The following is a 13,164-nucleotide window of genomic DNA, read 5'->3' on the forward strand; positions in this document are numbered from 1 at the left end:
TGCACAGAGGAAAACTCTTCCATGGGTTCATCTTTAAACCCTCTCCTTACAATCTCATCCTTTCCCCGCCTCCGCTCTGCAGTGAATGAGCTGACCTGACAGTGCTCCTCCCCTGCTCTGAGTGCAGCTAGTCTCCCCGTGAATTATTTAGAAGCTGGGACCCCCACAAGTGCTTGTCTTCCCCTAACACCCACTCAGACTCCTTCTCTCTTTGCTTTTTTTAAATTTTTTCTCCGTCCCTTCCTGCCCTGCTGTCATTCTGTCTTCGCGTTGCTGCTATTACTTCCTGTGACTCTGTCACAGCTGGGAAAACACAGGGCACAAATCTCATTGTAAGTCACAGACTGATTATCGGAGTAGGACAAATGAAGCAGAAGAATAGAGAGGCAGGAAACTGATTTTTATTTTCAGGACAGTTTATTGTTTCTCATTTATGTTTTAGAGGATTGAAGATATTTTATTTTTGGTTAGTGTTAATCTTGAGCTCAGTTGCTGCCAGATCAGCTGGAATGTTCCTCAGTAGTAGTTCTTCACACAGGCAGCATGGCTCACTGCCCAGGTCAGGCCTCTCTGGTAGCCCCCAGTTGAGATATTTTTATTCGCTGTCTGTAGGTTCACTCGTTTTGAAATGTTTTCCTGGCTGCAGGGGCACAGTTTGACATTTGAAGCATCATCTTAAAAATTATTTACTTATTTGTTTGCTTGCTTACTTACTTACTTAATTTGGTCATTTTAGTTGTTTTGTACCTGACGCTTAATAGACCAAGATAATTAGACAAACCAGGCATCAGTTCATAGCCACTGCAGGTTTTGTACCAGGACTGTCCAGTGACTTAAGTTATTTTCTTTAATCAGAGCCGGTCTTAGCCTGTTTGGCACCATGGGCAAACCACCCCTCTGACGCCCCGTTCCCTCCATGAAGTTGCTGACCTTGGGTGTGGGGGTCAAGTGTCATAAGTATCATTAGGAATGAAGAAGCGATGGGTGAAATGACCCAGAACTGCTCCAGAATAAAACAGCATTGGTGTGTGATGATGCTAAAATATAGCACAGGGTCCATTGTGTAAGTTTAGCAGGTTACATGCTTACCAGGTTTTTGCAGGGAAACAACATAACCCTTAGGGAATGATGTTCAAGAAAGTAATAATAGTTAAGACAGTGATAGAATAGAGAGAGAAAGCCATTTTTATTTTACAATCTTACCATTTTACAATCTCTTTCTTTGTACAAAAAAAACCCCAACTCGCTGTTGTGAGTATTTGCTAATTTGTTGCAATTAAGGCAAGCCGATATTAAAAACTGTTTTTGACACTAGCAACAGCAGATATCAGCCTAAAATTCGTTATGATTGGCAAAACCTTTCGAGCAGTAAACTGGTGGAGCTCTAAAGTGCTACTTTTCTAATTTCCTTTTGGATCCAACTTAATATTACTTAAAAAGAAACAATAATAAGGCTACAACTCTTCCTGCACTAATATTGTGGCATAGACACAATATGCCTCGGTGCTAATGCTACATTGCATACAAATAGGACCAACAATTGGGGATTGACTTTCCCTATTTAAACTTCGTATGCTAGCTCTTAAGTTGCTATAACCTACAGGCACCACAAGGAGGTGCTGTAAGACTCATGTGTCCAGCACCCCAAGCCTCATTTTAGTTTTGCCCTGCTTTATAATTTAATTAAGAGAACGTACTCAAAACAAATCATTGTTGTGTAACCTTGCAATCTGTGACCAACTGAGATGCAGAATACCAAAGATGCAGAGTCTCTTCCTGACTGCAGAAGCTGACTAAAACAAGCCGCTTCGGACGCGTATGTTCTGGAGGCAGTCTTGCACTCTGACCCACCAAGGAGGTGTTGCACAACCAATGAAGCGACTCAAGGAGCTGACATTGACAGGAGTGTCTTGCTGGGCGATTTCTAACACTCACATCTCATATTGCAGCGGTTCATTCACAAACCATCCAGGTTTGACTGTGTGGGACCCACATCGCTACTATGGCTACAATTATTCATAGCTCTTTTTATACCGCAGCCTGTCTCTCCTCCCACTTTCTCCTCCCTCTCACCATTCCCTGTAGAGATGGCGCTACCTCACTCCAACTACTCACCATGGCAACATGGTAATCCCTGAACAGAAATATTCTCACTGCCTTACTCTCTTTTTTAGAGACACGGAGAAAAAGGAACAACATGTTCACACACACTCACTTACACATGGGTGCACAGAGTCACGCCTGCACAGTCATGCACACGCTCCGTTAGAGATGCTCATGCAACCCAGCACACTGGTGTTTACTGGTTAAATACATATTACCACAAGCCCATGACTTTGATAATTGTTGAGGATTCTTGCTGACTGTTCATCTGTGTGTGTGTGTGCGTGTGTGTGTGTGTATTGGTGAGGATTGAAACAGCATCCACTAGAGAGCGAACAATTCAGTCTGTGTTGGTTGAACGTGAACCTCAGCAAAAACGTCTGCTGAAACATGTTATTAGAAAATATCTCTTTGGTACTTTTGCACCTAAAGTTATTCACTGTTCGCCTAGGGTGCTGTCAGCCGGCAGACATATATGGGCCTCATATGGGATACATAAGAGCAACTAATTTGGGTTCCAAAAAGGATTTTTTCCCCCACTGTTTCCATTGTGTCCCTACAGAGGTTTGCCCATGTAGTTTTCAGTGGGATCCAGGTAGCACTTGCTAGAAACACTGAAGGGATCCATGACCTCCCAGAGGTCCAGACGAGGAGGAATAGATTCATATATGATGCATGGGCATGGGGGGTGTCAAGTTACAACATACAGTGCAATATAAAGCACGGAGGCTCTGAGTTACAGAAACTTTATTAGACAAAACACATCAACACAAAGACAAACAACAAAACGGGAAAAGAATGTTAAGAAATGAGAAAACGAAAACATCACATGATAGAAATTTAATCGCATAGCATCTTAGATACAAAAACAGCACATGAGTATAAAGTGTTAACAATGTTTACAGTTTGGTTGTAGCCTACTTTTTGTCTTTTAGTTGTGCTTGCTGTTATTTTGCATTCAGAAAAGTAATTTTTTGTATATTTATTTTTCTCAGTTTTCCAGTGTTTTGCCTGTTATTTCCAACCACAGAGCTCCAATATTAGCAACTTCCTTTTTTTAGCCTAAACTGCAGAGGCTTTATTCCAGATGTGTTTTGCAGAGTTACACATGCCAAAACACTTTTTCTGACTGTGTTCTTGCAGTTTAATGAGAACTCCTCAGTTACACTCACTCTAATCATCCAATCAATAATGCTCATTCTCCTGACAGACAAAGAGGCCGGAAAAAGGAGTTTCAGGGCAGATCAATAGGCTCATTCACAAGTCAGGATACCTGAACATACTCTAATCAGGCATATTGATCTTGCAGATGGGGCTTAACTGGATATAAGCAAGATAATTAATTATGTTGTCACTCTTTTTAGAACACTCCTTGAGGATTTTACACAGATCTTATAGTGGCTACTTTGTATACGTGATTCAATTTAACATAGAGGTTTGTATGCATCATTAGGGTGGTCAGGTAATGTTATGTGAAGATTTTCTGTGAACTTATAGACAAAGCAATGAGTCAGATGCAACATACTGTAACAATAAATTGGCCATCTTCCTGTTCAGGTCACGAATTTACTTTTTGGCAATTTTATAGAAGTAGGATGGACTAACATTGACCACTAGGTGGTGTATTGAGGCAATACGACCTCAGGAGGTACACTCGATCATTTATAAAGGAGAATATCCTGAAGTCTGTGCACAGATTTATTAAAATGTATTATCGGAGAGTCACGCGCAGTGGCCTGCTAATGCACTTCCTTATATTTCCTTGGTCTCTTCATGTTTTAGTGCTGGCGTAGCACTGGATGCTGCAGGGTCATATGTTCTGCTCCTGTGAAAGGCAGCCTGTGAGAGCAGTAGTGATAGACCAGCTCAGGGATGCTGGAAAACACACAGCTGCTCTGATCCAGGGTGTAGCCCAATCCCTTGCTGCTCTTAGTCTGGGCCACAATGATGTGAACACAACTTTGACTGGTCCTGATGGAGCCAAACAAAAACAGAGAAGAGAAACATATAAATAATACATATTTATGACTACACTCTCAAAAAAAAAAAAAAAAAAAAAAAAGAAGACAATATTACAAGCAGGGGTCCTGAAACTACTGATGTTGTAAACTGGAAACATCATCAATCCCCTAATGAGGCTGTGTATCTCCTGAGTTCAGTGAATGGTTAAATGGGGTTAATGATGTGAACTCCCAAGTGCATGAGCAGTGTACAACAAATGGGCACTGAGGCGCATGAAGACACACTATTACTCAAATCGCACACATCCTCTCATTGTCACTGCAAGGCACACAGAGTGTGTGCACTGCACACAGTCTTGGTATAACTCTGGTAAAAGGAAAAAAAAAACATTAATAATTGTTCCCCTCATATTTCATCTGAGGATAGCAACTTATTAGAGAAATCTGCTGGTGACTGAAATCAGTCATTTTTCAGCTTGGTCAGCCCTGACCTGTGACTCTTTTTGTTTCCTGATCAGTAAATGCATCACACATAGGAATTACGAGATCATATCAACAATGACATTTTTGCAATGGACGCTATCACTCAATGAAAACACATTGCTACATTGTCAGGTCTTTTTAACACCAGAAAAGAGTTAAAAATAAAAAAAAGCCAAGTTAAGCTCTGAATAAATTTTTTATAGATAATTTTCAGTTTAATCAGTCCTAATCTTTGACCAGATGGTGGAAAACTAAAGCAATCCAACGTTTTCTCCAATTAGTGAATGCACAACCAAATTTATTAACTACAACGCTCTTTAATGAAGACACAGTTACTGAAATAAACTGATACAAAGTTTGCTGTTTTCAGTGTCATAAATGTTGCAAACTATTTAAAATAAAACTCTGTGATATGGAGACGTGTCTGCAGTTTCTTCAGGCTTTGAGACACAAAGGAGAGTAGGATAAAACAGGAAAACTGAATACAATACAGCAACGTTGCTCTGTTTTATACTTTTGAGGTCACAAAAAATGTCTGTCATTGAACACAACAGTTTTGCAAATGTTAATATCTTCAAGTTAAAGCAACAAACTGTAGCTTTTCTAGAATATCCACCCAAAGACTGCTTTTTAATTATTCCTAGTTGGGATGTAAAAGTAATTTCACAAAAAAAAATACAATACTGAAAACAGTTTAAAATGTCGATTCTGCAATAGATAAGTAATTTTAAAACAATTAAAACTGTTCTACTGCATCTGCTGCTTTCTTACCCTTTTTTCTAAAACAAATAATATCCACTAGCAGAAGGAAAACAAGAAAACCATCATATCCACCATATTTTGAATATTGTTCATCTTGTAATAAAGAAACATCAAACTCAGCTGAAATCTGTATCAGAAAGTCACATTAACAAAACCTGGAGATTGGAAGTTGGTCACAAAATTCTGATCAGTTCATCTCTACTTAAAATATTGCAAAAAAGCTTAAAAGTGATTGAAATCATCGGAAACAATCACTTAGAAACTGAACATTCTGCATGCACTACACTTACATACATGCATTTACTTACTTTAGGGCGATGGAGTATTTACTAGTCCCTGATTCGCTGTCTCTGACCAAGAAGCTGGCTTCCCTGCAGCGCTGCAGCTGAGCCTCAGCCTGCTGTCGACTCACGCTGCCATGGTACCAGCTTGACGAAGTGGATGGAAGGGGGTGGAAAGAGAACGGGACGAGATGCAAAGAGAGTAGATCACTATCATATAGCACAGCGACATCTGACATCTGTCAAATATTATGTAATGATCTGATACTGACATGTAAACACAAAAAAAGGTACAAACAGGGGAAAATGAAGGACAAAAGTCAGCTGTAATTTACTGTCAACTCGATTAACTGTTTACAGTTTGGCAGATAAAGGCGATAATCATAAATGTAGATGTAAAAGGGTAAAGTGACTGTGACAACATAAGTGGCTGTGCGGCGTGTTCAGATCCATAGTGTTGCTGACAGCAGCTGCAGGCAAGCGACCTATATAAACACTAAAGTTATTCAAACATAGCATGAAAAAAGTAAATTCAAACAGGCTCAAAGCATGTTCCCCACATTTAAAGAAAGGCCACGCTTAACCATATAAGGACAGCTTGACAGGCTTACAAGTAAAATAACACTTTTCTGCCTGCCCTTCGTTAAGGTTCACCTGAAGGTTTCGCCCTGAATCCTTTATTTACATTTAGCGCCACTCCATGAGGGAGAGCTTTGCTTCTGGTAACAAACAGCTAAAATCACAAACTTTTTGCAGGGTAACATATGAATTTAGCCTTTTTTCTCTCTCTCTCTCTCAACTAGATGTGACCTCATGACTTCCCCTGATAAAGCAAAAGGAAATTTGCTGTATCAACATCCATAAGGCAAATGTAGGTTTATTTAAGAAGTTATGACATGGCTACAAGAAAACAGTCATTTCCTTAAACTTGCCCATAACAATCAAAGAAATAATTACAATATTTAAAATAGGAATTATTACAAACATGGCTGGGAAGTGACCCAAGGTTATGTTCTTACTACACAGTGAGCAGAATGTAAATAACGGTAAAACTAATGGTTACATAGTCACAGTTGAAGTTGAAGAACAGCAGTAAAGAATGCCATCTTGTGGTTGTTAAGTACCTGTAACAACCAGGTAGACAAGTCAGGAAAAGGCCTTTTGAGGTCCAGCCATCGCTAATTGAACCTTTGCAGAAACTGGGTTCTTTGGTGAAATGTTTTATATCACAAACACCTTAAGTGTTTCTGGCACAAAACCAAAGATTAATATGTGGAAAAACATCACATTCCCACTGTTAAGCAAAGTGAGGAATCTGTGATGCTGTGGGCTTGTTTCTCTTCTGAAGGCCCTCGCTAGAGGGCATAGTGTCTGAAATACTGCAAGGTTTCGTGTAAGAATGTACTCTCTTTACCAGAAAACTGAAAATAAATCATATTTGTCTTTTTTTTTTAGCGATAATGATTTACATCTGGTCCTAAACTGGAACCATATATTTGGTTCAGATAAGAGCAAGATGAAAAATTTTGGTAATGAACACTATGTGCTTCTGGCAAAAAGTACATGACATATTCACGTGGATGATGAAAATGAGAAAAAAGTCTCTCAAAAATTATAAAATATATAAAATTAGCCTTCCTCCTTGGCCATCTCGAACCTCAGACTCAAATCCTGCAAAAAAAAAAAAAAAAAAAAACCTGAACCCAGGAATCTTGGTGTACTGGGCAAAAAAGACTGGTAAAAATGAGGCTTCTTGGGCTTCTTGGGCTCCTCAACATTCAGGAGTGCCAGAGAATGTTGAGGTCCTGTTATGCCGAACGCATCATATTTACTTGCAGGTGCAAAATGACAGCTCTAAAGCAGGACTTTCATATTTTTATTCAGAGGGACAAAGCTGTGACAAGAGAAGTCTAGCAAAGAGGTGGAGGATGTCATTGTCTTACCTCTGCTTCTCCAAGGGCAGACTGCAGTCCATTTTGGACATCTCCCCATCCAGAGGAAAACAGGGCGAAGTAGGTGATGGAGGGGACAGTTTAGTTGGACTGGACGAGGGTGAGAGGGGAGACAACTTGAGAGTGGGGTAAGAAGGAGACGGTGAGGTCAGAGGGGAGAGTTTAAGAATAGGAGAAGACGGAAAAGACGTGGAGGAGGAAGTTGACGCAGAAGTTGAGACGAGAGTCTTGTGGCTCCAGTTCCTTGCCTTCAGCGTCTGCTGCTGCTGCTGCTGCTGCTGCTGCTGCTGACGGCCAGAGGTTGCAGTATTCTCTTTACTGGAAGAGCAGTCGACGCCCTCAAACTGAGCTGAAACGAAGCAGGACAGATAATATCAACATTTCATAACAAGTCCTATCAAAGCATGCCAGGGATACTAAGTAAACATTTCCCTGGAAGTCCATTCAGAAACATAGTTTAGTTTCCTCTCTAAAGCAAACACAAAGCTGTTGTATAAAACTGCTGTATAAATGGCATTCTTCCTCCACGCCCCGGTCCTCCACCCTTCCTATCACCGTCTGCCTCCTTTCTCTACCTGACAATGCTCTGACAATGTCCTCCTTTCTCCACTCCCATGGCAGCTCATACTCCCCAGCCGGACGGACATCAGACTCTGGTCGTGTGACAGGGATCCACACGCCCTCGCTGTCGCCCTCCAGTCCGCCTTCGTAGGGCGTGTCGTAGATGTTAGGGGGCGAAGGTGTCCCGTCCTCCCCCTTCTCCTCTTTCTGACCTCGGTCCAACAGGACGCACACTTTCAGGAGGTCTTTGGAGCCCCGCCGACGAACCTCTGTCATGGAACAGAGTCAAGAATTTCTATTTAACAAGACTGTAATATAGGGCTATGTGCAAACTCATTGTCAAAGTTTCTGTTCAGTGTCAGGGTGCGTTTGGACTGTTTTTTTTTGTTGTTTTTTTTAGCGTGGTGGGATGTTCGTACTACAAATAACTTCCATCACAAGTCCCTAATTTTCACTAATCCTGTCCAGTGAGATTGGTGACTTGTCCATGGCATCTTCGGACTGAAAATAGGCACCAGCATCCCTGAAACCTTCCAAGGATAAATGATTATAGTTATAGGAATATAGATTTTCTCTTATCCAAACTGGGTCAAAATGCTAACTAATATTTGACCAGAAAAGCTTTCGCAAGATTTATCATGACTGAACTCACATTGACTTCACCAGACATTCTTCTTGTTATTATAGCCAAATTGACCAATGATCGCCTTGCTTGACAGTAAAGCTATTCTCCGAAAGACATTTGGTTTGCCCAAGTGGGGAGCTGCAAATTTCAATTAGGCCTACAAATGTAAATTTTGGAGCAGTGTTTAGACATCTCAGTCATAGTAATTTTTGGTCAGTGGGACGTTTCAGGTTTTTGAAGTTAGTTAAGGGACATCTGTTCAAGTATTAGTGAAGATTCATGGATATTTTTAAGCATTTATGTGAAACATAGGTCATGTATGAATTAGTCCAAAAACTCCTCTCAAAAGTTCATATTAGATCACCTAATTCTTGTTTTGGAGATGTATCAGTGTTGCCTGTTAACTGTGACCATTCCGACTAAATAAGAAACCGTTCCACTACATTATCAAATATCAATATAAAATTTCCAAAACTCCATATTTTTGTAAGTAAGATCAAATAAGGCAAAAGTGTGACTGATTAGGAATAAATTTATGACTGACTTTGTTGTTACATTTTTCAATTACATAAGCAGAGCAACGTGATTATTTTGATATTCATCCGAAGATAATTATCTTCTTTCTTTTACTAAAATGTACTAATTGGGCACTGCTCGCATGCATCTTGTTCAGGGGAATTTTACTTATATTTCCTCGCAGCCTGACAGGTAGCCTGTGTGTCTGCACTATTGTGTGACCAAACAATGGAGTTACAGGAAGAAAAGGTCAGCGCCGTTGCTGATTGGCTGGGTGACTGCACCACTTCCTGACTGCTGGGAAGTGATTGGGTTTAGGACCAGGAGAGAAGTGGTGGTGGGATGTGAGGGGTGGCGGTGGTGGTAGGGGGGGACCCTTTGGATTGTTGTCACACACACGGGGGACCATGAAGTGTTAGATGTGTCTGCTTCTGTGTGTTTGTATGTGTGCAGGGTAGTTGGAGTGCAGGGGCACATTTAGAGCCAATGTTCTATCAAGAGAATGGGGCAAAGGAAACAGAGGCAGGAGACAGGAAGCTGGAAGAGGAAGCTGCACCCATTGTCCCTGCACAACAGTGTTACTATAGCAGCCGCCGGCCAGGAGGAAAGTCTTTGCACAGACAGAGGGTATAGTTTGGCTCCAGGTCCCTTTAAAAGTCATTATTTGAAAAGACGGTGGGACAGGGTGAACAGAGGAACATGTAAACAATGTACTGTTTTCATGTGAGTGAGTTTTGACTTATTCTGTTGAATCGTTTTCACAAATTCGATGATAATTAATGAGCTGCATGCTCATTTAGTCAGGATGCCACCTTAAACTCTGAGATAAAATTATAATTGCTTTAAAAGATGTCTTAACTCAAACTCACCTGTGATGATGACCTGGGCGTCATACGGCTCCATGTAACCATCGTTCACCCCTGCTCTTTCCGCCTCTCGCTGCTCTTTGGTCTTCTCTGCATCAAAAGGATCTGCATAATCCTCCAGGATTATCAACTGTGAAAAGGAAGAACCAAAATGAAGGCCTGCTATTTCTCTGATGAAGCTTTTCAGAAGAGAACATTAGGAATCCAGGACCCAATGAGTGTGTGTGATTGCGTGTGTGTGCATGTGTGTGGTGTCCATAACTGAGTGACAAGTAATAGAGGGTCAAGCGGAAATGTTTGTGCAAAGAGGTCAGTGCATTGTGTTTGCCTGTTTGATGTGACACAATGTAGTAGAACTACATTGTGTTCTTTTGAGAGGGATGGAAATTGAATATGAACTGAGGTGAGGAGGGAGAACACAAAGAAAAACGCTCAAAACTTTATGAACTGATGCCTTTCAATCTAATGCTCCTTTGTTTGCTTTTGTTTGTAAAGAAAAAAAAAAATCTCTTTTTGTGTTTGCTTTGGTTTTATTTTAACTTGAAGATCTAGAAATAACAATGACAAATAATAATTCACTTGAACAAATGTCCCTTAAGTAACTTCAAAAATTTAAATGGAAAGAAAATGTATTTGGTAAAAATTTAATGTTTATTTTTTGTTGTTGTTGTTGTTTTAAACATTGTAAAAAAAACAACAAAAAAAAAACACCTTGGACTTTTTTTAAGATACTGATAATAAGGTACAATATATATATATATATATATACGTGTGTATCCTTTGGGTTTTATTTGCAAAGCAAAGTCAATCGGAATTATTTTTGGTACATTTAAAATCACATTTGGTTCACTTTTTTTTCATTGTTTCCATTTTATTCGCAAAGAAAACATAGGAAATTTTAAAAAATATATATCTATAGTTTTTTTCAAAGCTACATTTGATACATATTCCTTCTGTTTTGGTTCAGTTTTTTAAAGAGAAATAGAAAAAAAATAGTGCATTTTTCTCTGCTTCAGTTTTGTTTCAAAGTAAAACCTGTGGCAATATACAGCATATATATTTTTTAATTCCACTAATTCTAGTAGCATTTAGTTCAGTCTGAAGTGACTCACCGTAGTTTTTATGTCTGACTTTCCCTTCTCGTTCTCTGATAACTTCTGTTCACTTATCCCATCGAGTTTGGGGGTCTTGTCCTGCTTGTCCACCTTGATCATCCTGCTGATGTACGCCTGTGCCAGACTGGAGCTCCTCACCGGACGGTTTTCATCTGGCGCCCCATTCTCAGTTTTGGAGTTTTTTCGACCTTTCCCAGTGGTCAGGCTATCCCAGACAGTTCCTCCATAACCTGCGTTTTTGCTACCCAGCTCTGTGGCAGAGTTTTTCCTGTTTCTCCCAGCTAACAAACTCCCCACTCCTCCATCTTTGCGCTGATTTCCCTTCAAACTGTCCCGTGAAAATGTGGGCTTGGGTCTAGTTTGTGAACCCGACTCAGAGGCAGAACGGACTCTCTCAGTTCCATTTTTCAGGTTGATGGGGAAATCTCGGAACCATTTTGCCATGATTGCACTTGTCCGAGGTTTTAAACGCCAATAGATCCGTGTTCTTCAACTTTTTCTTGCATTAGGCTAAGCTTTGCCCCTGCGTAACAGCTCCAACTTTTACGCACGCTTATTTCGCCTACTTTGACGTCGAGATGACTTTGGCATGCAGTTATATCTAGCGAATCCAACTGTACCAAGCGAGGTTTTTGGGCAGTGTGATGGTTTCTTGCGCTGGACACTTCCTGAGGCTCTGGTGCGTTCTTGGACAGGTTTTCTCGTCAGAGGCTGTGCTGTGGTCACGCTGCAGCTGCAGCGACAACTATCCCTGCAGTTTGAAAAGCAGCTTCTGCAGAGCGAACACCCGAAAGAACTGGAAGTTTTTCTTTGAACTCAGTAAAGATCCCATTCCCAGACCGTGAGATGCGGGTGCGTCCAGTCAGCCAGTCAAGAGAAGTGATGAGATGGAGAGACAAGCTGCTGTGAACGGATAAAGCTAGAGTCGTGGGGAGGAGCTGTGTGGAAGGGGCGGTGTGGGAGTGAAAGTCTTCAAAGTATGTCCACAGTCAGGTTGTGTATTGATATTGTAAGGAAAAAAAAGTAGCAATAATAACCATTTAAGGCAGTGTCAGCGTCAGAGTGCTGAAGGCCTGTGAGAATCTACTATGTGGGATTCTGCAGCACCTCTCCAACCTGGGACCATGATTACCTAACAAGCAGAGCTCATAAGACAAATAGGTTTTGTCTCTGATTGGATTGTAAGCAGAACTGTGGCGCCATTGGAACTGTACTCTCCCCATTTTATTTATTCTGCACACTTAGTATTTTCAGTACAACGCAGAGTCAAGTCATTACTTGAAATTCGGCAGATGCTGAGTGTATCAGAGATGTCTGAGTGCAGAGAGCTGGTTGACTGCTTTTTCACACGGTGCAAGGATGATAATCTGGATCTGAACTTGACAAAAGCGATTATGTAATAAATTTCCAGTGACAAGGAAATATGTCAAGCATAAATGGAGAAGAAGAGGAGTTTGTGGAGAGATGTGCCTTACGTCACTTCTTGGGGAATCAGATGTGAACCCATGTTCAGTCATTTGTTGTGGTAGCATTGACTTAAAAAAGCTGAACATGCTGATAAACAACACTGGCTCTGTTCTTGGGTGTGGTTTTGAGTCTGGAGATGTTTGTGCAAAGCATGTTGCTTCACTGATGAAGCCCTGAAAATAATGTTTACAAAACTATAATCCAATAATAATGTCTGTAATCAGATAATTTACTTACATCTTTAACTACAGTAGACCATTGGGGACCTTTCCTGGCCTCTTTTCACCCAGGAAAGACTCTTATCAAATCAAATCAAATCAAATTTTATTTGTATAGCACATTTCAGCAGCAAGGCATTTCAAAGTGCTTTACATAATTTTAAACAGTGAGAAAGAAAAAGAAAGTAATAAAAAGATAAAAAGAAAAAATAAAATCACAGCCTAACAGGACAAGGCCTCCAGCCTTGCAGCAC

The 13,164-nt window shown here is 40.5% G+C and overlaps 1 protein-coding gene across 1 annotated transcript; it reads right to left on the bottom strand.

The window, feature by feature from the left end:
- Nucleotides 1-2,833: 2,833 nt before the first annotated feature.
- On the bottom strand, nt 2,834-12,129 carry she (Src homology 2 domain containing E). Its single transcript, XM_014984433.2, has 6 exons — nt 11,223-12,129; nt 10,114-10,240; nt 8,118-8,372; nt 7,534-7,891; nt 5,618-5,737; nt 2,834-4,074 (listed from the first exon to the last, which is right to left on the bottom strand). Exons 1-6 carry the CDS (start codon nt 11,667-11,669, stop codon nt 3,882-3,884), a joined length of 1,500 nt encoding a protein of 499 aa, XP_014839919.2. The 5' UTR covers nt 11,670-12,129; the 3' UTR covers nt 2,834-3,881.
- Between the last annotated feature and the right edge of the window lie 1,035 nt (nt 12,130-13,164).

Source organism: Poecilia mexicana, unplaced genomic scaffold, assembly GCF_051168715.1.
Source record: "Poecilia mexicana isolate PSO_F unplaced genomic scaffold, ASM5116871v1 scaffold_16, whole genome shotgun sequence".
Lineage (NCBI taxonomy): Eukaryota > Metazoa > Chordata > Actinopteri > Cyprinodontiformes > Poeciliidae > Poecilia > Poecilia mexicana.

What these genes read in the sequence shown, in the direction of transcription:
- she (XM_014984433.2), bottom strand. Translation starts at nt 11,669, where the DNA reads ATGGCAAAATGGTTCCGAGATTTCCCCATCAACCTGAAAAATGGAACT. An exon ending in CATTGTCAGAGCATTGTCAG is followed by an intron (nt 7,892 to 8,117) that starts GTAGAGAAAGGA and finishes GCTTCGTTTCAG; the next exon opens with CTCAGTTTGAGGGCGTCGAC. An exon ending in AAATACTCCATCGCCCTAAA is followed by an intron (nt 4,075 to 5,617) that starts GTAAGTAAATGC and finishes TGGCTCCATCAG; the next exon opens with GACCAGTCAAAGTTGTGTTC.